The sequence below is a fragment of the Salvia hispanica genome, chromosome 6 (genome assembly GCF_023119035.1).
Source record: "Salvia hispanica cultivar TCC Black 2014 chromosome 6, UniMelb_Shisp_WGS_1.0, whole genome shotgun sequence".
Classification (NCBI taxonomy): domain Eukaryota; kingdom Viridiplantae; phylum Streptophyta; class Magnoliopsida; order Lamiales; family Lamiaceae; genus Salvia; species Salvia hispanica.
The window spans coordinates 18,325,009-18,350,754 of NC_062970.1; the positions used below are offsets into that span (position 1 = coordinate 18,325,009).

Here is a 25,746-nt window from a genome sequence, read left to right on the forward strand (position 1 = left end):
TCTTCTTGGCATCTCCGCGGTAGGGGAAAGGTTTCACCCGCTTCACTGCGTTGGTGGGATCTTCTTTAGAAGGTTCTTCAGTCTCTTCTTTCACCTCTTCAATTTCCACCTTAGGCTCTGGGTCCAGGAAAAATGGGTCAGCCATTCGAGGTATCGGTCCTCCCATATCACCAGCTTGGATGTCATCCTCTGCTCTGGCTTCTTTTTTTCTCGTATCTTCTTTTTGCTGGACCGGGTGGATATCATCCTCGCTCATTGGCACAGGTATCTCATCATTTACTTTCAACTTGGGTCATACATATGCTTTTCCGGATCTCAGGGTAACCTGGCTGACATTTGCCCTGTCTGGTGGCTATACTGAGGCTGGAATCCTTCCTTCATTTCCTCGCATATCGCTAAGGGACGTCGCAATCTGAGACAATTGCTTCGACATCAGATCCATTGCAGCCTTGTGTTCCTGTTGAGCATCCTGAAGCTTGTGGACCACGTCATTGTTGGCCTGTAAGTTGTTCTGCATGTGTTGCTGAGAACTGACTAGGTCGTGAACCATATCATCTAAGTTCCTCTGGGGTCTGGAGTTCGATTAACTGCCACTTGGTCCTTGATTGTGATTAGGTCTACTCCCCTGGTTACCGGGCCCTTGATTCCCTTGGTAGTTGTTATTGATGCACTTTTTATTAGCACTAAATAAACCTGCAAATATACAGAGTATATATTGTATAGCTAAAGGTTAGTACCGGATATCGAACACGGGGAAGACGAACACAAAGTGTCTATCCTCTACTAAGACTCAAATACTATCTGGAAAAACAATTGGGTTTTGAAAACTTTTGAAAAACTAAAAACAATAGAAAGCATAGACCAACTAAAAAGCAAATAAAACACAGAGAAAGACGATAGAGATAAGGGAATCCCAGGGATGTGTGTTCACAGTTATGGTTATAAAAAATTCAACTACAATACCCTAGCACAGTTTATACTTTGAAAGGATGAGTCAACTAGCTTATGCTCATGCTATACAAATGTTGGTTACAAGATTAGGGTTGTCAATCCTAACACGTAACTCCAAAAGCTCCTAAAACCCTTGAAAAGTCTTCACTCTCAATTAACAGTGCCGTTTTAAGGGAAGCTAACTGTAGTGTCTACTAAGTGAATCTAACTCGCTAGAACTCTGTCACAGTTATGAAGCAAGTTATATTAAATCATACACGATTGTGTCACTCAATCATGCAACATCAAAACTATTTAGGGAAGAGACAAAGTAAAAACAAAACGGATATTAGATAGAAAAATGAATTTGTATAACCAAAGTCGTTACTAACACATCCCTAGAATCCTATGAGTTTAGTTACACATAATTGAATAAGCTAAAAACATAGATTGAAGGGAAGACAATTTGAACATAAAACTAAAGCAAATAAAACCTGTGGGTTGAATCCTTGTCGTTCTTGATGTTCTTGAAATCCTTCTCCAACTCCTTGCACCAATGAAGTACTCTAAGTCTTGATCTCTATGAAGTATTTTGCAAGTAGAAGTTCTCTCTTTTTGATGAAGCTTGAGGCCTTATTTATAGGGAAAAACCATGCCTTGTTGTAGAAGGAAAAAATCTCCAAAATATGGTCAAACTAGGCGCAAATCTAGGGCTTCTGGATTCGCCGCCTTTCTCTGGCGGGCCGCCGCACCTTGGCCGGCGGTCGCCGCGTTGGAGTCCAGAGAGTCTGTTCCCTCGGCGGCGGACCGCCGCACATCTTCCGGCGGTCGCCGGACGAGACTTCTCTTCCAAGCACATTTTCCGAGGCGGACCGCTGCATTGATCTGCCCGCCGGGCGCCGGCGGTCGCCGCACACATCCGCGGCAGTCGCCGGTCGCCGTTTGACTCCAGATTCCCAAACTTGGCGTTTTGGCTCCCTTTTTTGGCTCGTTTATGCACATTTCTCACAAAAGACGTCAAAACACCAAAATAGACAAAATATGCAAATAATAGACGTGTAGAGTGACTTTGACATCAAAAATGGACCAAATAATGGCCTTAAAATAGTGCAAAAACCGAGTGTATCAGTTATTCCTCTGGTGTGGGGGTACATATGAGTTTTCTTGGTTATTTCGGTTCCTATTGTTCCAGTTGGACTGATTTCCTTGCCCTCCTTGATTCCAATTGAATTGTCCTTCTTGATTCCTCCCGGTCCAGTTGGATTGGTTTCCTTCTGAATTTGGATTCTGTAGTTGAAGGTTTTGATTCTTATCAGACCATCTGAAGCATGATTTGTCTCTCCATGGAGCATCTTTAATTTTCCACTGGTTCCAATTACTGCCCTGATTGTTCTGATTCCAATTCCCCACAGCATTCACTTAGGTTGGACAATCCATCATTCCTTGAGAACCGTAACAATTGTATCCATCCTCCGGGCCTGGTACATGCCTATCTTTTTCTATTGGACCCGGTGAGTTGTTTTTTTCCAAGGTCGTCAGAATCGTTTTCTCTAGGTGCTCCATTTTAGCATCCATCCTTGCGTCCACTCGAGCATCCATCCTATCCTCACTCTGCAAAGTTACTGCATCCACACTTCCTCTTCTCAAGATGGTTCGAGGAGAATCATATGCCTTCCTTTGCATCAATTAATTTTCCTAGAATCTCCCAGGCTTCGCTCACCCTTTTATTAGTGAAATTTCCTCCACTCGCAGTATTCATTAGGTCCTTAGACTCAGGTTTCGCTCCTTCATAGAACAGATAGAAGATCTCGGTGTCCACCATCCTGTGATTTGGGCAGGCATCGAGTAATCCTTTGAAACGTGACCAATACTGGCTCATGGACTCATCATAATCTTGCTTACATTCCAGAATTTCCTTCTTGAGGATATTGGTTTTGTTCCAAGGAAAGAAGTAGTCTAAGAAGACCATCTTGAAATCTCCCCAAGTGCAGATGGATTCTGCTGGCAGCATTAACAGCCATGTGTTGGCCTCTCCTTTCAGCGTAAATGGAATCGCGCGCAGGCTGTAGTCCTCCTCTGTTGTATCGTTGGGCCTCTTCTGAATACTGCAAACCTTACTGAACTCATTGAGGAACTCGTAGGGGCATTCGTTCCTCCGCCCTGAGAAATTAGGTAGAATGCCCAGCACGTTCGTTTTGATGTCAAACGCCTTTTGGCCCTGGGTAGTAACAATCGCCTGGGCAGGCTCGCCATCTAGATGGGCAGTGAGCGAGCCTATCTCCGGGTCATCGTCGACTGCGTTGGCCATATCTTCGACGCTTTCTTCCTTTGTTTCTGAAGTTGACTCTGGTTCCTTCTTAATTTTCGAGGCCGACTCCTTGTCACTCTCTGAACTCAGGTGAACTGGATCCCCTGTGGTAAGCCCCGATCTGGTGGTAACTGGGAATATGGTTTCCTTGACACGCAAACTTGTCTGGGCGCTTCTCCAACCAGGTGAGTTGTTCCAGTGTCCGAACCTGTAGCTCTTGTTCATAAACTGAAAAGAAAAACAAAAACAAAAGAAAACATAAAAAATAAACTATTTACACCAAAACATTCATAAACACACAAATAACACCATCCATCCCCGGCAACGGCGCCATTTGAAAGAGTCAAAGAATTGTGCAGTGCAGTTTTGTGATATCTCTCAATCTAACAGGTCCAGAGGATTCAACTAGTTCACAAAGGTCTAGAAGATCATGAAACTATCAGACATGGGTCGTTGGATGCACTCTATTTCTTCAAAACCTCAACCCACTATGCTAAAACTAGCAGAGGGAAGTAAAGGATCAATCCCACGAGGACGGAGGTGTTACGAAACTGCATTTGGGATGTTTTGGGAAAGGGGGTTGGCTTTTGCCACGCAATTTTTTTGGGGTTGAGAACTTAAAACTACTGGGTTTGAGAGAATTAAAAAAACTACTTTACTCTACCTACTGGGTCTAAGAAATGAGAACATACGGATCATGCATGACTTTGAGAAACGAAATGTTCGAAAGTTCTAAGACAACTAGAGTTAAACTGACTGGAACGACTTTCCTAATTTAGACAAACATAAATAAAGCAAATAGTGGGGACCAATTTCCTTAAACGAACAGGGTCTGAAAAAGCATGCAGAAAAGTAAAAGACAGGCAGAAAGTACTGACTGGGTTTGGGAGAATATGCAATAAAGCAAAAGTACATGCAAAAAGTACTGACAAAAACAGATCTGAAAGAACAAAGCATTTAACACCATAAAAACATAGCAAACTTCAGATCTAAACTTAAAACGAGAAATTAAAGCCGAACTAACAGATCTACGCTACTGGACCTAGAGAATGCAGAAACAAAAAGTAAATAGCCATAATCATGCAAAACGTAAACAACAAACACCAGATCTACGAAACTCCAACTCAAATCCACCACGATTCAACAAATCCAAACATCTCCATATGTAAATCCACAGCTTCCAACAACAAACCAACGGATCTCAGCTCCAAACATCCAACAATCAACAAGGACGAAAGCGAAAAGCAAGAAATAAACATCAACTCAGCGAGATCCAACAAAAACCAACATAAACTTCCATAATAACAAGAAATAGGTTCGAATCCAGCAGATCAAAGTCAGAAACTAGAGTCACGAAACTTCAAACCAACAAGTACTTGAAACGGAAAGCAAACTAAGCAAGCGAAAGTAAATATTGTTTCTCGCCTTCACAAGGCGGTGTTACACGACAGCAAAGTGATGAGAACCACGACGACGGCCAGAAATCACCCCATCTCCAAGTGCGCAGCTAGTGAAACGAGAATTTTGAAGTGTGAAAAATAGAAAAAAACGAGGAGCCACCAAAGCGAGCTAAGAGAGTGTGTGTAGAAGTGGTCGAGACTCCCCTCTTCCTTAAGGTTGAGCTCTTTATATAGGTGAGGCTCTGATCCCTAAGGCATCCTTTTGGTGATTTGAGGCTTGTGCCCTTAAATAAGATGCTCTAAAATATCTGCTATTTGTTCATTTATGCTCCTGCCGCCAACTTCTGATCCTCTAGGTCTGAACGACGACATCTGAATTTCACCTCAATCTTCTCTCTTTTGCATCTACCAGGTCAAGTACACCAACTCCTAGGTCCGGCAGATTTACTACGCACCTGAACTCAGAAATATAGCTTAGCGCCCCAAATGCACAGAATTTTAACCCAAAACCAATGCATGAAACGAGCCTTATCAGTATGGGTCAGAAGAAATATGGATAGAAGAAGTCGAAATCAAAGGGGAATCAAAAGGACCCCAACCCGGCGACAGCTGGCGCTGGTTGCAGATGACTAGCCACACAACAACGATGTGTGGATTTTTTACTCAGGAGCATCGTACCATCTGTGTTCACACATGGAGTATTTCACCACTTACGAGCAGATAGATGGAGGCAATGTTACCATGGCCAACAGTGTACCATCTGTGTTTTTGGGAAGCTTCATCACAACAAGTTCCTAAAGAAGGTTGTTCATTGGACCTAGGAGACGCTCGACTACATTCACATGGATTGTTAGGGTCCATCACGTGCTGAATCTATTGGAGGTCACAAGTATTATTTGTCAATGATTGATGACTACTCGAGGATGACTTGGGTGTTCATGATGAAGCATAAAGGTGACGCTTTCAAGAAGTTCAAACAGTGGAAAACGTTGGTGGAAAATCAGACAGGGAAGAAGATCAAGCGACTGAGAACTGATAATGGTATGGAATTATGTTCGTCTGAGTTCAACGAGTTCTGTAAGAATGAGTGGATTGTTCTTCACAACACTATTAGACATACACCGCAGCAGAACGGTGTGGCAAAACGCATGAATCAGACACTGCTGGAAAGAGCGCGATGTATTCTTTTCCATGTTGGGTTGACTAGGAAGTTTTTGGCAAAAGTAGTAAACATGACGTGTTACCTGATCAACCGTGGACCTCACACCAGCATTGACTGCAAGACACCTTATGAGGTATGGTCTGATACACATGCAGATTACTCGTTGCTGGGAGTTTTTGGAAGTGTTGTTTACTATCATGTGAGTGAGGGTAAATTGGAATCAAGAGCTAAGAAGGGGGTATTTGTTGGTTATGGAGAAGGAGTTAAGCGGTATAGAATTTGGTGACCTTCGGAGAATAAAGTTATTCACAGTCGGAATGTGGTGTTTGATGAGAATTCTATGCTTAACTCAGTTGTGAAGACTGTCGGTGCAGAGGAGTCTGGTAGTGTTGATAAACAGGTGGAGGTGCAAGTCACTCACAATGAGAGTGAATCACAACTCCAAGATGGAGAAGATCAACACACTACTGCTGAAACTATTGGTTCTGATATCCATCCGGAGGCTCGTCAAAGGAGCATTGCTATTAAATGAGCTAGGAGGACAGGTGTGAAGCCTCCACAGAAGTACGGTTTTGAGGACATGTTGGCATATGCACTACAGGTTGTCAGTGAGGTGGAAGATGAACCATCCACTGCAAAACCATCCACATACAAGGAACTTGTTTCGGGTGGTGAACGTGCTAGACGGCTCGCTGCAATAGGAGTGAAGATGGAATCACTATGGAAAAATCTAATCTGGGAGCTAGTCAAACGGCCGAAGGGGAGAAAGGTTGTTACTTGCAAGTGGATATTCAAGAAGAAAGAATGGACCACAACAGATGAGGGTGTTAGATACAAAGCTCGGCTAGTTGCAAGAGGGTTCACGCAGAAGGAGGGGGTTGACTATAATGAGATATTCTCACCTGTGGTTAGACACACTTCCATCAGAGTGTTACTTGCGATAGTTGCAATGATTTGGAGCTTGAGAAACTAGATGTGAAGACGGCTTTCCTACACGGACTGCTCGAGGAAGATATCTGCATGACTCAACCACAGGGATTTGTGGTTCTAAACAAGGAGGATTATGTTTGCAAGCTGAAAAAGTCCTTATATGGACTAAAGCAGTCTCCGAGGCAATGGTATAAGAGATTTGACAGCTACATGATCCAGCTGGGATACAACAAAGTCCGTATGATTGTTATGTACTCCCTCCGTCCCTCATAATTTATCACCAATTTGACCAGGCACGGGTTTTAAGAAATGTAGTAGAAAGTAGGTTGAAAAAGTTAGTGGCATGTGGGTCCTACTTTTATATATTAGTTTTATAATAAAATATGAGTGAGAAAGAGTTAGTGGAATATGGGGTCCACTACCAAAAATGGTAAAAGTGAAAGGTGACAAATTTTTAGGGACGGGCGGAAATGGAAATAAGTGACAAATTTTCAGGGACGGAGGGAGTATATCATAACAAAGCTGATGATGGTTCCATGATCTATCTTGTTCTGTATGTGGATGATATGTTCACCTAAATACTGAGTTTGATATGAAGGATTTGAGTGCTACAAAGAAAATTCTAGGCATGGAGATATATAGGGATAGAACAAAGAAGAAACTTCCCTGTCACAGAAGAGCTACATTGAATATTTTGTCAAGATTTCACATGTCTACATCAAAGGCCATTGATACTCCAAGTGCCATAAATGTTCATTTGTCATCTGATCAGGCACCAAAATCTGAAGCTGAGGAGTACATGTCTCGAGTTCTGTACTCGAATGTTGTTGGGAGTCTGATGTATGTTATGGTCTGCACTAGACCAAACATAGCACATGTTGTCAGTGTTGTCAGCAGGTTCATGAGGCAGCCTGGAAATGAGCACAAGCAGGCTGTAAAGAGGATCTTTCGTTACTTGAGAGGTACGTCTGATGTTGGTCTCGTTTATGGAGGTGATACTCGTTGTTCTGTGATTGATTATTCTGATTCTGATTATGTTGGAGATGTTGACGGGAGAAGATCTATGACTGGCTATGTTTTCACTCTTGGTGGTTCCATTGTTAGTTGGAAAGCAACTTTGCAGGATGCAGTTACTTTTTCTACGACTGAAGCAGAGTAAATGGCATTGACTGAAGCTCCTAAAGAGGGGTATGGCTGAAAGGGCTAGTTGGTGATCTTGGTCTACATCAAGAGCAAGTTGTTGTGTTCTGTAATAGTCAGAGCGCTATCTGTTTAGCCAAGGATCAGGTCCATCATGAGAGGACCAAACATATTGATGTGAGGTATTTTCTGAAGAATGAGCAGAGAATTGAGGTGAATAAAGTAGGTACTACTGATAATCCTGCTGATATGTTCACCAAGCCGGACCCACAGAGCAAGTTTCGACATTGTTTGGACTTGCTTAACGTCATGAGCTGTTAATTGTCCGAGGAGGGAAAATCTGAGGCAAGGAAGGAGAAGTATGTTCGTCTGGCATTGTAATGATGCATCTGCAAGGGAGAATTCAAGTCAAGGTGGAGATTTGTTAGTATGCCTTGAATTTGTATAGGATTAGGTTTCCTAATTGGGATAGGATTATGTTTCCTAGGCCCAGTCTGTCTCATGTGTGCCTATATATATGGGAGTAGAGCACATAATTCTGTAATCTGAAATCTGAAATCTGTAGCCATAATCCGAAAACACTCTGAAAAAAATTGTTCTCCGTTTCTGTCCGTGGACGTAGCCAACAACGTTGGTAAACCACGTAAATATGTGTCTTCTTTACGTTTCTGTTTGTCTCGATTACACAATTTCTCTATTCTGTCGCAACAGAAACATAGCTCATTGTGTAAACAACAAAGCATACTTGCAAAACATGCACCAATCATATACTTCCTTCGTTCCATATTAAATGTCTCTTATTTCCTTATTTGGATGGTCCCTAATAAATGTTACATTTTTACTTTTACCATTTTTAGTAGTGAAACCTACATTCCACTAACTCATTCTCGCTCACATTTTATTATAAAACTAATACTCCCTCCGTCCCCAAAGAATATGCACTTTGGGTTCGACACAGGTTTTAATGTAAAATTGGTAAAGTAAGAGAGAGGTAGAGAGAAAAAGTAATTAAAGTATTGTTATGGCTTGATTGATAGGGGTTAAAAGCCCCCTTTAACCTCCTTCTCCTTCGTTTAGTACAGCTCTATTTTATCGCAAAACCCGGAGAAAAAAAAACAGATCTGGTTGAAATCGCGATTACAATCTGCATTTGAAGCATTTCACTATCAGAGAAATTTGGTGGTATTATTTTTTCTCCAGATCTCCGACTATCTGCTTTGCGTCTTTATGCCTAATTTGTCCTCCCACTCTTGCACGTCTACAGGCAACTACTCACAACAAGTCGCCCGGAAGCCCTTATTCAAGACTCCGAATTCAGCCTTCCGGCCACCACAGTTACGTCGGCATCTCAATTTTGTGCAACATTTTTACACGAAAAACGATTTAATTGATTTTTGCACTCTTTCACCAACTGAAATCAAAACATTGGCGTAGAACCCCCAAAAATGTATCGCTTCCCGCACCGGAAGACAAATTCTATGGGTTATATACTGGTATAACCTTCCGACGGCACTGCATCCACTACAATTGAATCATCAAATGTTATGGTATTGATTATTGTTGAGATCTTTATTCAATTTTTGTGTTGTGTTTGATATGTAAAAGCTTTAGGTGGGGATGATTTCAATAATACTACCTAGGAGTTTGAGTACCATTTGGCATGTATGGGTTACTCATCCCTTCTTTGATGTTGAACTATGTTTGAAACCATCATTTTGTGATGCTCTGGTTTGTGTCGGATTACATGGTTGTGTGTTAATGGTGGATTTGTGGTGAAAGGAATGTGTTAATGGTGGATTTGTGGTGAAGGGAATGAACGGAGCACGTACTTACATGGTGGGAATGTGGAGAAGATGGTGCCAAAATGACAATGAAGTGGTGTCATTTCGCAGGCATTTGTAGGTCAACGGAGGGTGATGAAGACTTTTTCATTCCCTAAAGCAGGGAGATATTTGTCATCACAAGATTTAATCTTAAGTTGGGGTGAGGAGTCATGGAAGGGATACAACGATACCACTAGGACTTCCCTCGTTTGTGATCTTTCGTTGTCCCTTCGAAGCCATCATAACAAATGCAATGGGAGGATGGTTTTCACTGGGAGTGCGTGATGAAAGGATGGTATGGTGCACATGCTTATATGGAGGAAGGGATGTGGAGATGGCGCGAATCACGCAAATTTTCCGCGCCAAGCTGCAGAGAAGCAAGGACGAAGGAGGGTAAGGGTGACCTTTCTCTTCAAAAAGTAAGGGCATAAATGTCTTCACAATGTTTAATACAATTAGTCAGCATAATGTTAAATGGCTACCACACAATGGAATAAGCCACAAAACATTACTACCAAATGCCCTTATAACAAAGATTAGTTATTTAAATATCTGGGAAAAACATTAATCTGAGAACTTAATGAAATCCCAGAAATGCTACCAAATGTACCCTTAGTGAAGAATGGGTTCCACCTCATTAGAGAGAGAAGAGTTTCCAAAATTAGAAAGTGCATATTCTTGTGGGACGGAGGGAGTTTATAAAAGTAAGACCGGCATTCCACTAACTTATTTTACCCACTTTTACTAACAAAGTCAAACAATTTCTTAAAACTCGTATCGGTCAAATATGAGACATTTAATGAGGACCGAAGTAAGTAGTATTAAGATCAATGACAAAACTAATATAGTACCATGCACAAAACTAATTGTCCATCGTATAACCTAAGAATAATACTTTTGGTTCATCATGAGGACTCTTTCACTTAGAGCATCCGCAATAGCGGACTAGAGCACTGACTAGCGGGAAGGGCGTGGGGACGTCCATTATAGCGTTAGGCTAACGCGACGGACATCCCGAAGTAGGACGGGCTCTCATCCGTGACCTAGCACCATTAGTTGATCGCTAGTCCGCTATTGTGCGGACACCGATCGGCTAGCCGATTTTTTTATTTTTACTTTTACTTTTTTTTATTTATACTCTATATTTACAACTCATTACACTTCATTTTTTTAATATTTCATAAACACCAACATTTAAAATGAATTAATCGTATTTGTCAATTTATTTGCTTGGCTAGGGCGTCGGCTAGTCCTAGTGCTAGGCTGTGTGAAGTCCTGATGATGTGGCAGGCTGTGGGAAGTCCTAATGACATGGCATGAGGTGTTTTTGGTTAGTCCTAGTGCTAGGCTATTGGCTAGGATGTCCTATTGCGGATGCTCTTAGGCATACCTGGGGAAGGATGAAATAAAACTAAATGAAATTTGAGGGAGGTATGGCCCACAAACATAATTGATATGATGTTCATTGTTCAGTGTGTGTGATTTTCCTCAGATTCGAAAAGAGAGAGCGATCATTTCTTAACAGAAATGACGAAAGTAGCCCCAATCATTCTTAAGGGGAATCGGTTTGTGGCAAGGGTAAAAAAGTCATTCTGTGATGGATCCTCTGCAAACTGATCTCCACAGATACTTATATCCCGTTTTTGAGAAAATTCATTCTAGGCTATTGATAAGGCTAATTTCATGCATTGGTTATGGGGTAAAATTATGTGATTTCATGGGTTTAACAACGTTTTATAAGCTAGGTGTGTAGAGAAACCGCTAGCCCTAGGAAGAGAATGAAGATTGTCGGGGAGAAGAAGCTAGCGGGAAAATTAAGCGGAAAGAAGGAAGAGCCAATAGACTGAGGAGCATCAAATCAGAGGGCAAAATGGAGATTGCAGGAACAGTCTAGAAGCTCTGTCCGCTATAAATAAGAGCATGCGCTTGACATGAGGATCATCACTTTTCAGCTCTTAGCTTAGTTTTCACTTTTCTACACACACACTCACGGGGAATTTGGTGCGGGGGTTCACATTTCAGTTCGATAGTGTCGCAACACCGTCTCTACGGAGGCGAAGAAACACTTATCTTTTACTTTTCTATTTACTTCTCGTACTCGCCGAGTCCTCGTTGTTCGAGGCTCGGCTCTGTTTCGTTATCATCGTTGAATACTTCATATTTTGCAATGGATGTCGCTACGTTTGTTTCGTTGGTGTTGTTGGTTTGATTTGCTGATTATTGTTGGTTGATTTGAGTTTGGAGTTGGTTTGTGAGAAATTTGTTGTTGATCGGTTGAATCTACGTAAACTTGTGAGGATCGGAGATGGAAATGATGTTTGATTGTTGTGGATGGCTTGGATCCGGAGTGGATTAAGCGTCCCGTGGATGGATCTGCTTGTTTTCGTTTGATTTAGTTGTTTAAGTTCTGCATTCTTGCTTTGCTCCGTCTAGTAGTAGTAGATATGCTTTAGTTTTACCTGTTCTTCATCTCTATCGGTTTAATTTCGTTTACTTTGCTTCGATCCCCGTTTTGCTCTGTTTTAACTGGTTGTTTCGTGATAAATATTGGAGAAGATGATGTCGCTATTAGTTAGTCCTTTAGTTAGTTATTTTGCAGCTTTTCAGTCGTACTATGCTGTTTTGGTGAATGGTCCCCACGTTTAGCTTTTCCCAGGTCTAGGTTAGCTTAGGAAGCAGTCTGCTTAGTCCAGTAATTGTATCGCTCTATTTCGGTTAATATGCATGTTTTTACGTCTCTGCCTAGATCTAGCTGTTAGAGTAGAATATTTCATTTACCAAATCTAGGAATTAAAGCTCAACCCCAAAAAATTGCGTGGCAGCAGCCAAAAATAGTTTCCGAGTCTTTGAACATGTTTACTTACGCATTCATCTCTGTGGATTCAATCCATGCTTCCCTGTACTAATTTTCTTAGCTAAAGCGGGTTGAGGGTTTTTTTTGAAGGGGGAGTTAAGATAGTGATTGTGTGCCCAACGACAGGTAGCTCAAGGTTCTCTGAGTTCCTAGACCCAGTGTCTAGAGGATTTTCTAGATCGATGATTTTCTTTATTAATTCTAAACACTCTTTCGCTGACCATTAAACTCTGACAAACAAACACTACTCTTCAGCTATCGTATTAACAATCGAAATATGATCAAAAGAAAAAATATCTATTTGAGAGGGCTTATATCTATTTGAGAGGGCTTCTTCCTATTAATGCCCAATTCATTCTTGTCAAGTAGAGACTTTGTTGTTGCAAGAATTCCTCGGGATAGAAACAAATTATTTTCTTTGAATTTATAGTTGATTTCAGTTAATGTTAGCTTAAATTAAGATTTTAATTGTTTTGGATAGGATATTTTATACTCTACGATTGAATGCAATATATATATTATTTAAAAATACTAAGTAATGCAATTATTGATAAAAAATTTAAAATTTTGCTATCTTAACTGGTGATAGGGTAGACAACATTTTTATGGATTTGAATTTAGATAGTTGAATGTTTTGAGATTCTCTTGTAAATTCAATTTACTTGTGTTATTTTGTGTCATTTTTATTAATAGAAGAAAAAAATAATTTTATCTACTTTGGGTTGGCATGATTCATGAAGGAGATGGACCCAGTGCACGACGCTGATGCGATTAGATTTCCAGATAGCGTACCCTTATCTTTTCTTTTATCTCCAATCCTCCAATCTTATGTCAATGTTAACCCATCTCCTTCATTTTTCTTTTTCAGAGACTCCCTCACACTCAGATAAATTTTCCCATTCCATTTTTTGGAGCGATCTTCCTTAGGATATATGGCTTGCATTTATAGCAGCTCAGTTTCTTCGATTTCCACTAAATTGAATTTCCCCTCTCTTTCTAATCACAAACCCAAGTTCGTTTGCTCTCTTGGAGGTAATCCTTTTTCCCCTTCTCGTGTTTTTCTTTTTGAATTAATTTGGGAAAGATGTGATGTTTCTTGTACGACCACCGTTTACTTTTTTTTTCTCCCTCTTAATGTGGAGATTTGATGAATTTGATGTTGTACTCCTACCTAGTATAATAAAGATTTAATCTTGATGATGGGCTAGTTACTATTTTTATGCTTTTGCATTTTGAAGGACAATTCTGTTGTTTCTGTTGTACTGCAATTTCTTGGGCTGTTGGGCATAATTCTTATCCAATTGTAGCAAACATTGATTGGTTTTCTCTTATCCAGCATTTTACTCCCAATTTTGAGTTTATAATTTTATGGGAACCCCTTGCATTGTGCTCTTGATCATGAGCTTCGGTGCTTGTTATTGGTGGATGTTTTTCAAAATAGGCAAACTCTTACCCTTTTCTGGGTTCATATGCTGTGTTTGTAGGGGCTGTTGCTGAGCCAAAAGCTGTAAATGCCACCGAGCCATTGTTGCTTAACGCTGCGCGGGGGAAGGAAGTGGAGAGGCCACCTGTTTGGCTTATGAGACAAGCAGGGAGGTACATGAAGGCAGGTTTATATGGCAGATGCAACTCTTTTTATTTATCACCGCCTTTCTTAAGAAGCCGGCTATTGTTTTGGTTGCGAATTGTTTCTCAATTTGAGTAGTGTCTAGGGAATATGTAGTTTCGTATTTTGAAAAGAACTTTTCGGCTGGTGTTGTGGTTTGACTAGAGTTATGTGAGAGTAAGAACTCCTTAGGTTCTAAAACAGAATGGCACATTGTAGTAAACATGTGAATATGCTTCCCCCCTTCTCGCATATGGCTGATAGTTTGTGTGGTACCTGCATATAACAAGTGTAACTGCTGAATTCTAAGTAGTATCCTTGATTATCATATTCTCTGGGATTGGAATCTAAAGCTATATGCAAATGTTAAAGAGCTAACTTCTTTTGTTACATATTGTTGAAAATATCAATACTAGTTCATATTTATGACACATCGGTTTGTCATAATTGGTTGTTTTGAAAGCAGGCAATCTTCTTTCATTTTGATTGTTATTGTTTTGAGTAGTCTTTATATGTTATACTGAAATGGAAAATGTTTGATTGTTTTTGATAGAGTTACCAACAACTCTGTGAGAAGCATCCGTCTTTCCGTGAAAGATCAGAAAATGTGGATCTTGTGGTGGAAATCTCTCTTCAGCCATGGAAAGTTTTCAAACCTGATGGGGTGAGACGTCTTTCGCGATAAACTAATGTGAAACCGTCTGTATTACTAATCATTGATTTTTTTAAAAAAAATTGAAACAAACCTCGTCTCTTGATGTGTCTTGTTTTAATACTGAAATCACTATATCTATTCGTATAATCTTTTTTATGTATTGCAGGTGATCTTATTCTCTGATATTCTGACACCTTTGACCGGTATGAATATTCCATTTGACATAGTGAAAGGCAAGGGTCCCATCATATTTGATCCAATAAGCAGCGCTGCTGATGTTGAGAAAGTGATTGAATTCACTCCTGATGAGTCAGTTCCATATGTAGGAGAAGCTTTGACTATCTTGCGCAAGGAGGTCTGACCATTCCCGACCTTGATTTATTGTTCATTTTTTGTAGCACGTTGTAGAGCAAAATATAAGTTGATGCTTGGTTTCTATTAAAGACTCTTCTATATACATTATAATATGCATTTTCCATGAATCATTTAGAAGTTTTGTTCGTCAACATTCGGATGACATATGGTTGCCTAAGGATAATCCGTCAAATCTAAATGGGTATAGTAAAATCTGAAGATGGTAATGGCCGAGATACTGTTGCTACAACGTCACTCCTTCGTTTATAATTGTCTGAACATATGTACTGTAGGTTTCTTCTCCAGTTCATGCCTTTTTTCTCATCAGATATGTAGTTTCTCCTCTCAATATTTGGCCATTATTTATGTGTCCGTTGCACATTTCCTTACCTTGAGCACTAAGAACAGTTTCATAGCCTTGTTTCATCAACAAATTTGTATCATTGTCAGGTGAACAATGAAGCAGCAGTGCTTGGTTTCGTTGGGGCGCCGTTCACCCTGGCTTCTTATTGCGTTGAAGGAGGTTCCTCAAAACACTTCTCGAAGATAAAGAGATTGGCTTTCTCAGAGCCAAAGGTAAGAGTTTAGATAACTCCATATCGATCACTCTGTGTATTCTTACAAATTTTGGTAATACCTATAATATCCTTGTGTCTTTAATAAGTATATGATAGTGTGTATCTGTGTATCTGTGTATCTAAACTTCTTCAATAGCTACTTCTTATTGTGAGAACTTTGCACTGAACCTATAAACTTACTTCGCGATATTTGCTGCGTTTAGTCCGTTACTTAATAGGTTCAATTCTCACAATAAGAAGTTTTTATTTGAACCACGCCATAGCTTTTATGTGCGCCACACATACCACATAGCTAGTCTTTGTGAATCTCGCGAATCTTTTCGTTTTCCATCTCATAATATAGAATGTTTGTTTAGGTCCTTCATGCTTTACTTCAAAAGTTCGCAACGTCCATGGCTAAGTACATCCAGTACCAAGCTGACAAGGGTGCACAAGCCGTTCAGATCTTTGACTCGTGGGCAACGGAACTCAGCCCCGTTGATTTTGAGGAGTTCAGCCTCCCATACCTGAAGCAGATTGTGGATACGGTGAAGCATACCCACCCGAACCTCCCGCTGATCCTGTACGCAAGTGGCTCTGGTGGCTTGATCGAGAGGCTGCCCCTCACGGGCGTGGACGTTGTGAGCTTGGACTGGACTGTCGACATGGCTGAAGGAAGGAGGCGCCTGGGCCCCGACGTGGCCGTGCAGGGCAATGTGGATCCAGGCGTCCTTTTCGGATCGAAAGATTTCATCACTGAGAGGATAAATGACACAGTTAGGAAAGCTGGGAAAGGGAAGCATATATTGAATCTTGGACATGGGATTGTAGTTGGTACACCTGAAGAAAATGTGGCTCATTTCTTTGAGGTTGCTAAAAGCCTTAGATATTAGGAGATCTTTGCTGTTTTTTTTGTAGGGTTAATCCTTTGATTGGTGTATTAGAGGTAGCTTCAAGATTAAAATATTTAATTTGAATATGTAATTGTTGGATTACGCCACTTTATATTTACTCCTTCCGTCTCCCTTAAGATGACATGTTTTCCTTTTTAGTTTGTCTCAACTACATTTCTTTTTTTAGAAACTCTCTCTCCAATTAATACACTCAACCACTTTTTCTCACTCTTATTAAAATATTCATCTTTCTTTATCTCTCTACTTTAATACTTACATCCATCTTTTCTCTCTCCAATTAAACACTTTAACCAATAACTCCTAAAATCATGTGCCGGCTAAGCAATGTGTCATAAGCAATGTGTCTGGACGGAGGGAGTATTTTATTATTATTATTATTATAAGTATAGATACAATCATCTATTACCACTGTCCCTTAAAAATATAAACTATTTCCATTTTAGATTGTCCCTCAAAAATAGAAACTATTTCCATTTTGAGTCGTCCCTTAAAAATAGAAACTTTCTATTTTAGGATGTGGACCCTACAATCCATTAATACTATTTTCTCTAGTTTTTCTCTTCTTTTTTCTTACTTTATCTATTTTTCTCCCTCTCTCTTACTTCAATTTTTTCTCTCTTATTTTATTTGTGTATTAAACCTGGTGCTGTTTCGAATGTTTCAATTTTTCAAGGACGGAGGTAGTAATATATTTTGAGAATTACATATAGCAAAAGTATATGCAGAAGGTGTGTTTTTAAATAATCCTAGTTTGGACCATTCATTCATACACCAAGAATAATCGGCTCATAAGGATGTTGACCTAACTTTGGGGGTGTTTTTAAATTATTTACCTGTGAAGGTTTAATAATGTAAAGTGAGAAAATGGGACAAGGGGAATTTCTAAACAATTTTTTTTAGCATTGCTATCTCCGTCTCTTAAAAATAGAAACTAATTTGTTTTGGTATATTCCTTAAAAATATAAATTTTCTAAATTTTCTATGTTAGGAAGTGGACTCTATAATCCACTAACACTACTTCAATTACTTTTTCTCTTCATTTCTCTTATTTTATCCAATTTTCTCTTCATCTCTCTAATTTTACCAATTCGTTTCTCTTACTTTATTAATTGTGCATTAAAACTCGTGTCATTTCAATTTTTATTTTTTCAAATATGGAGGTAGTATATTTATGCATTTAGGATTAAGTCAGTATGGAGTAATATTCATGAATTTCAATGCACCTTGTTCATTGTGGAGTTGATTAAATAATGAAAATATAATGTCTATATATATTGAAATTATTGGAAGTTTGAACATTCACTTTATTACATTATAATGCATATACAAGTACTAAATGTTATAAACGGAACATTCATTTACATTCATCACCTAAAATTGGTCCCCCAATTCCCACCACATTTGATTGATTATTTTCTTGCTTTTGGGTTCTTTTTCTCCTTGTTTGCTGCTCTCCTCTTAACTTGTGCCCATAATCTATCTTTCCACACTTATTTAAATCTAAGTACTTGTTTATTAATTTTGTGTTTGCTCCTTTTCTCATTAGTACCCAACACCCTTTTATGTAGTATTCAAACTTCCACACATGTAAAGTGTTAGATGGTTTTAGATCCTCCTTAAATGTACATTTCACAAGTATTAGATAGTGTTCCATCAAAAGTAGTAGTACTAGCTTTATACTAAACCATTTATATTTGTAACAAAACATTGGTTACAAAATTGTAACTTTTGAATCATTGAGATATTTTAAATATTTTCTTGAACATTGAAACATTGATTTTGGGACAGTCCAAAAGCAAAAACATGAGGTATTGAAGACTCAAATTAAAAGGTGAATAATATCTTCCTAATATGGATATTTGGGACGTTTGCACCGGCCAAAATTTGGATGCATGCATATATTTCAAATAATAATCTAGTACTACTATAAATCATTCAAATGTAATATTTCAATGAATCTCAATCAAACTCGAATTCCTTGCTGCATTAGTACGTACATAATCAAGCATTCTTTTTCTAAGAACAATAAAGCATTCTTAGGAAAATGTAGGGTAATCACATCATACATACAAACAAAATGTTTCATCAATGTTTTAAATTGATACAAAATATTTTACTAGTTTACATAAATTATACAAAAAGTTTTTAAGTATTTCAAGTTAATAAATTATCAAACAAAAAGTTAATAACAATAAACAAGAAGAAATATTTTAATTTGAAACATTTTGAAACTTTTTGTAGTATAATTAATATAAACTTAAAAATTTATGTATTAATTTGAAATATTAATTAATGAAACATTCTATATGTATAGTGCAATTACTCTTAAAATATAGTATTATTTTTTCATTCTTATGTTTGGCTGCAAGCTGAACCAAATATTTTATTCAATCAATTTTAATAATTTATATAGTACATTACTACTACACGAGGTATAATATTAAAAAATTGAAAAATATTTGTACATTCGGACATTTTCACCATTATTGACACTTTCTAATACACCTAATGGAGGATGGGTAGCAGATTCTCAATAATCTAGGCTGTGCATTAAAATATTAATCCCAATTGCAACAAAATATTTATACCCTCAAAAAGGATTTACTACTCTAATGTCAGATTAGCTGTCTCAACTAGATAAGCCACACCCTCTTAATGCAAGCTTTCCAAGAACAAAACAAAATGATATCTTGGCTCTTTGAAATGACAAGAATGCCCTCCGCGGAGGGTGAAAGACGCAAATCTTTGGGGGGCAGTTGCGTAATTTCAGATTAAGTTGGGAAATGCACTGTCTCACATGGGTTGTAATTAGTGTCATGTGATCACATGCCTAAGACTCCTCCCATGTTATTATGATCTCTATTTGTAGATTAAGAGAAGACTAATCTAATTTCTCTGACTAATCCTTGTCTAATAATTCACTTGCCACTAAGCACAATACACCCCATCAAAATTCGGACCCTCTATTATAAGTTAGAAATTCAAACATAGTCACATTATGAATATTTGAGTGAACAATTTATCAAAATTAGGACCCTTCATGTTTTGTATGTACTAAAAATATTTTTTTCTCTTTTCCTAAATATATTCATTATATTTGTAAATATTGTATCTTTATAGATGAGATATAACTATATACGACAACGGGAACAATCTAAAAAATGTCAGCTTATTAATTACCGGTCAAGGGGAATTATGGCTCAAATTAATTCCCATGCAGCTTTAACCAATAAGGGAGTACAATAATTATTTAATATAGTTTGTCTATATATCAGTGTGGGGGCCTAATTAATTACTCCGACTTAGCTTCATCACTTTATTGTCATCCACGTTGTAATCTTACTGAGTATATTTCACTCTTCCCCAAATATCTGATTTTTTATATGATACTCCATAATTTTGTCAAATTGAAGAAAAGTTAGCAATGGGATTAGTGGACAAACGGAGTACTTATTCATAACAGTAAGAAGTTTGTGGCAATCTAGTACTAGTAGTATTGTTTTTAATTTGAATAACTTTACTTAAAAAAGTAAATTCAAGCTCATCATTAGTTATAGCTACAATTAAACTTAACCCACTAAATTAAAACTAGTAGAAAAAGTAGGTGGCATTTTAACTGCCATTGATTTAATATTTTATCAGTGGCACTCATATTACTTGATAAATACCTATTGTTGAGAATATTTTAATCCATACAAAAAATAACATGGTATTCTATCTTTTGAGCTAAACATAAAGATATGGAGTAATAAATTTGTAATTAGATTTTCAATTAAACACTCCAATTGGATACTTAATTGATGGTATGATACAAATTATAATACATATCTAGTCGAATATCGATATTTTATCAAATGAAATCATATTATATATAGAAGAGTGAAACATAGTGGTAATTGTGAAAATAAAAAAGGAGATGTTTGAATAAAACTACTGGATAATAATGTTTAATGAAATTAAAAGGGGGTAATTGTTGAAAGGGTTTTTTGTCTTGTAGCTCACAAGGTGTCGATGTGCTGTCCCTAACACATTAAACAACCTCAGTCCATTTGTTTGTGATTAAGCAGACCACCCAACTATTTTTATTCTCACCGTCCAAAATATTTTTACTCCATAAATAAACATTACTCCAAAATAATCTTTATCTCGGTAATATTGTTGAATTCTATATGATTTGTGGGTGTCAAGTGACTAATGATAAAGTAAAAGTGAGACCTAATCAATGAGACTCGGCATAATGGTCAACCAGTATTCATCAAAATCTTCGTACTTCAATTCCTTTCTGCAAACTTTCTAGCTAGTAAATGAGCAACTTGTGATAAAATAATGGATGTGTATCATAACTACAAAATAAGTATATAACTCACAAGTGCTCTGAAATATTACCATTAGGATACAAACCACATTTCACCAAGTTGCAACAATATATAAGTACTACTCCAACTTTATTAGTAATAATGCCTTTTGGAGAGTTTCTCAACTCTCAAGAATAAATTCGTGAAGTTTTAGCCCAAAATAGATAATATCATTTTAATATACTATATCCGTCCCTTAAAAATTGAAACTATTTTCATTTTGAGTCGTTCCTTAAAAGTAGAAACTTTTTGAATCTTTCTATTTATGTAGCACACCCCATAAATAATCAACACTATTTTCATTGTCTTATCTCTTTCTCTCTCTTACTTTACTCATTTCTTTTCTCTATCTTATTTTACCAATTTTGTATTAAAATTCATGTTATTTTAAAAGTTACTCCCTCCGTTCCATTGAAGATGACTCACTTTCCTTTTTAGTTTGTCCCAATTAAGATGACCCATTACTTAATATGGAAACACCTTTATCTCTACTTTATTCCTTCTCTCTTACTTTACTCTCTCCTCTCAACACACAAAATAAATTTACGTAAAATCTCATGCCGCCCAAGAAAGGGGTCATCTTGCTTGGGACGGAGGGATAACTATATTTTTCTAAGACGGGTAATACTGTACTTGAAATACTACAACATCTTGTTGGTTGGAACCGTAAAGCCCATTCCATAACTTTTTTCTAGTACTATTTTTCTAGTACATCTTTCATTACAATTTAGGGAGTACTATATTATTGTAAATGAGTTTAGTGACATTAAAGAAAACATCATCATAATGAGAATGCGTTAAACGAACATCTCTCGACTCAACTCAACCCATGTTCACTCTTTATAAACCTCATGCACATTGTCCTTCCCATAAACTATAAACTCCATCTCTCTTTCTTCCATCTCAACCAGCCATCAATGGTATCACTCGAACCCCTCACCGACCCGACCCCCGTCCCCGCCCGGATCTCCTTCTCGGCCGACTTCCTCGACGACGCCAACTTCATCTCCATCTCCCCCAAGGACCGAGACCAAAAGGACACCCCAATAAGCCGAACCGCCGCCGACTTCGAGTTCCTCTCCGGCGACGCCAACCCCAACATGATCACCGCCGACGAGCTCTTCTCCGAGGGCAAACTCCTCCCCTTCTGGCAATCCCAGCCCCTCCACAAGCTCAACCTCAAAACCACCGACGACTCCGACTCCGCCGCCCCGCCGCCGCCGCAGACGGTCAACGCCGACGACGACCAGCGCCGGATCAGCTGGTTCCTCGACGACGACCCCTCGCCGCGCCCTCCCAAATGCACCGTCCTGTGGAAGGAGCTCCTCCGCCTCAAGAAGCAGCGCTCCTCCACGCTCTCGCCCTCTCTTTCGTCGTCTTCTTCTTCGTCTTCGTCGTCGTCGTCGGCCGAGGAGGAGAGGAAGAAAGGAGGCAGTAATAAGGCGGCGAGCAAAGTGAAAAAAGGGCTGGAGAGGACGAGATCGGTGAATATAAGGATTCGGCCGATGATTAATGTTCCAATCTGCACTGCGGCAAGGAGCACGGCGCTGCCGCCGCTCTTTCCGGCGAGGAGAGGAGGGAAGTTAGAGGGCTAGGGAATTCATTACATTACATTTACATGAGATTTTTTTTTTTTTTGTATTTTTGTATTTTTTCATGTATTGATTTTTTTTTTTACTGTTCTATTTAGATTATTGTTGAATTAATCTGGTGAACAGTTGATGTAGAGTGGTGCTTTGATGTTCAGTAATTTTGTCATGAACTAATTAACATTGTTAACTAATTACTTAATTAATTACAGTTTTTATATGGGAAACATGATCCACTTATTATGGAACTCTACTCTTAATTTTTCGGAGATATTGATTACAGTATTATTTTTTGCTGCCACCATGTTTACTATTTTATTCTAAATTTCATTGCAGTAAAATCTTCTTCTTTTACTGTCAAATAGTAAAAAAAATTTAAAAATCTCGATGATTTTTTCGGACTTCCGATTAAAATGACAGAACATTTAATATGGTGTTCAAATTAGGCCTCATTTATAACCAAATAATGGAGAATCTTACATAGTAGTACATACTTTTATTACTCCTTCCCTCCCTTGTAATTTATCACCATTTGACTCTACCACGAGTTTTAAACAATGTAAGTAATAGAAAATTCGTTGAAAAAATTAATATCATATGAGTCTGACTTTTATATATTTGTTTTAAAATAAAATGTGAGTTGGAATAAGTTAGTGGAATGTGGGATCCACTACAAAATATGTTAAAAAATGAAAGGTGATAGATTTTTAAGAATGGACGAAAATGAAAATAAGTGGCAAATTTTCAGGGGCGGGTGAAGTACTATATTAAACTAAATATATAAAAATACATAATCTTGAACATAAAATACGAATTATAAAGAGAATAAAGTTATAAAGGTTTATGAATTTGAGTTCATTCTTTTAATTGATGTTAAATTAGTAATTTAACATGAAATATATATATAATACGGAGTATATGCTAGTAAGGAACATCTAGAGTGCTTATACAACCAAGGGAATCTAAAAAATATCTTTTCGAATATCATAATGTATCAATGTAAATAAGATATGAAACTCTTTCGTCGTTTCGATCCAAATTAAATGAATCCTTACTGAAAATGGAAGAACATGAGTCCCCAACACATTCAATGTAAAATTTAAGTTGTTTCTTCACTCATTGAAATAAAAATCTCATCTCATAAAAATCTTATGAATTGAATGCAACTACACATCGTAACAAACAATATTATATGTTTTTGAATTATACTATATGTAACAAACAATAATTAATCAATCATTTTGTGTAGATTGCTGGAAACAATTAATAACTAAATGCCCAATTCATGATTGGCTCAAAACACCATAAACATACAACAATAAATTCATTTTTTGTACAAAAAAAGAACACAATGATGCACCTTTGATTCCAGCAGTTAGTAACTCCAGTAGTAGATAATTATCTCTCTGTCCATCTTCGTTTTCCAATTGTGTAACTCAAGAAAACCTAAGGAAAACTATAACACCCTATTTTTATCTAGTATCTTTCATTTAAACTCAATCAAATATACTATAACTGAAAGTATTTTTACATGACTCCCAATTTTAGAGCATAAATAGTAAAATTGGAGTGTCCTACCGAAACTGGACACAGGACACATGTGAATTTTGAAGAAAATTACAAAGATGATTTTAGTTTTTTTGTTTTCCCTACCCAAAATTGGAAGATCAATTTCAATTTGTTTTCTACTCTAATCCTATGGATTGGTTCTGTTATGTATATCCTTATTGTTGAATATATTGTGGACTAATTGGTTTGGGCTTATGTATTTAATTGAATTGGGCTAGTCCGGATTTAATTAATTGTTGCGGCCCAACCTTTGGTGAGGGCAGCCCATTACCTGCCCCAGCCCGTTACTTACATGGTCTCACCGATGGACGCCACGTCGCACCTTCACCGGGATCACTAACACCAGTCGTTGATTGTAGGGTTGTGTTAGTTATGAGTGTTAAGCGCCGTCTGTTTCACTCTTATTCAATTCACTCTTCTCTCTCTCTCTCTCTCTCTCTCTCTCTCTCTCTCTCTCTCTCTCACTCTCTCTACAATTGAGGCGGTTATCGCCGGTCATCTTCTTCGATCTTCTGTTTCTACCGATGATTCTCTGTTTTAGTGAGATCTATTGGTGAGATTTTGAGTTTTCGTTACTGATGAGGCTCGTTTCAAGCATGTGTTTTATAGCAAAACTGCATTGAAATCAGCAAACTAACGACCCTTTTTTAGCCAGGTGTGTGTAGATTTCGCCGAAAACCAAAGATCACATCATTCCAGAGGGCGAAGGCAAAAGTTCGAAAAAGAAGAGAAAAGAGGCTGCTTTTGAGCTGATCAAGTCATATTCCAACCGGAGCCAGCCAACCTTGCGCTGGAGAGAAGACTATGAACTCCACTCTAAGGTGTGAAGGGCAAAAGCGTCACTTCAAGGGGGGTGGCACCCTAGGGATCAGAGCCCTACGCCTCCCTATATAAAGGAGCCTTGCACACTAAAAGAAGGGAGTTCCCCCACATTTCATTTCTTGCTTAGTAGTTTAGGGGGGTTCTCTTTAGAGTAGGTAGGATTTCTAGCTCTCTTCCAGAGCTGAACTCAAAGTTCTCTTCAATTCCAAGCTTTTCAATCTCTCGCACACACTTGGTTCCTTCTAGAGTAGCTGGTAGTTAGCTATTAACCTTGCTTTCCTCGCACAATTTACGGTTTTGTTTTGTTATTCCACTCCGAGAAGGGGTGATGAACAATTTCCTGCTTTCTTAGTGTAGTTTTGTTTCATTGACTCTCGTTCCTGCTTTGTTTTAGTTAATGTGAAGTTTCTGTTTTCGTTTCCTTAGCTTCGTGCTATTTTATGTTTTAATGCTTAGATCTGCTTTCTATTTTATGTTTTCTTTTGAGTCTTAGCTTAGATCTGTTGTTTTATGTCGAGTCCTTGTTTTCCTTTTAGATCTACGCGCTTTCTTTTCGTTTCTGCATGCTTTAGCCGTAGTCCTTGTTTTTACGTTGTCGTAGCTTAGATCGTAGGAGTAATTTTAAGTTTCATGTGTTTTGTTCTGTTTCCTCTTCTTCAACTTTTCATATCTGTTGCTGATCTATTTTCTTTACGCTGATCTGTTGAGGAAGACGATTATGTTAAAGTTAATTTGCTTTTTGTACTGTTTTGCTGGGGCTTGACAACCCCGTTTATTC

At 38.2% G+C, this 25,746-nt stretch overlaps 2 protein-coding genes and 1 long non-coding RNA gene across 3 annotated transcripts; all 3 read left to right on the forward strand.

The window, feature by feature from the left end:
* The first annotated feature begins 13,378 nt into the window (after positions 1 to 13,378).
* LOC125195912 (uroporphyrinogen decarboxylase, chloroplastic) lies at positions 13,379 to 16,770 on the forward strand. The gene is made up of 6 exons (XM_048094198.1): positions 13,379 to 13,579; positions 14,032 to 14,153; positions 14,707 to 14,817; positions 14,975 to 15,163; positions 15,613 to 15,738; positions 16,097 to 16,770. The coding sequence occupies exons 1-6, from the start codon at positions 13,480 to 13,482 to the stop codon at positions 16,610 to 16,612; spliced, it is 1,164 nt and encodes a 387-aa protein (XP_047950155.1). The 5' UTR covers positions 13,379 to 13,479; the 3' UTR covers positions 16,613 to 16,770.
* Positions 16,771 to 21,791: 5,021 nt separating this feature from the next.
* On the forward strand, positions 21,792 to 22,767 carry LOC125196712. The gene has a single exon (XM_048095326.1). The coding sequence runs from the start codon at positions 21,840 to 21,842 to the stop codon at positions 22,581 to 22,583; it is 744 nt and encodes a 247-aa protein (XP_047951283.1). The 5' UTR covers positions 21,792 to 21,839; the 3' UTR covers positions 22,584 to 22,767.
* A 1,844-nt stretch (positions 22,768 to 24,611) lies between these two features.
* On the forward strand, positions 24,612 to 25,393 carry LOC125191991. The gene is made up of 2 exons (XR_007171283.1): positions 24,612 to 24,699; positions 24,798 to 25,393. It is a non-coding gene; the product is annotated as an uncharacterized LOC125191991 (long non-coding RNA).
* Positions 25,394 to 25,746: the final 353 nt, after the last annotated feature.

Coding starts and splice junctions, on each gene's coding strand:
- LOC125195912 (XM_048094198.1), top strand. CDS start 13,480: ATGGCTTGCATTTATAGCAGCTCAGTTTCTTCGATTTCCACTAAATTG. Junction 15,164..15,612: donor TGACTATCTTGCGCAAGGAG/GTCTGACCATTC, acceptor TATCATTGTCAG/GTGAACAATGAAGCAGCAGT. Junction 15,739..16,096: donor TGGCTTTCTCAGAGCCAAAG/GTAAGAGTTTAG, acceptor ATGTTTGTTTAG/GTCCTTCATGCTTTACTTCA.
- LOC125196712 (XM_048095326.1), top strand. CDS start 21,840: ATGCACATTGTCCTTCCCATAAACTATAAACTCCATCTCTCTTTCTTC.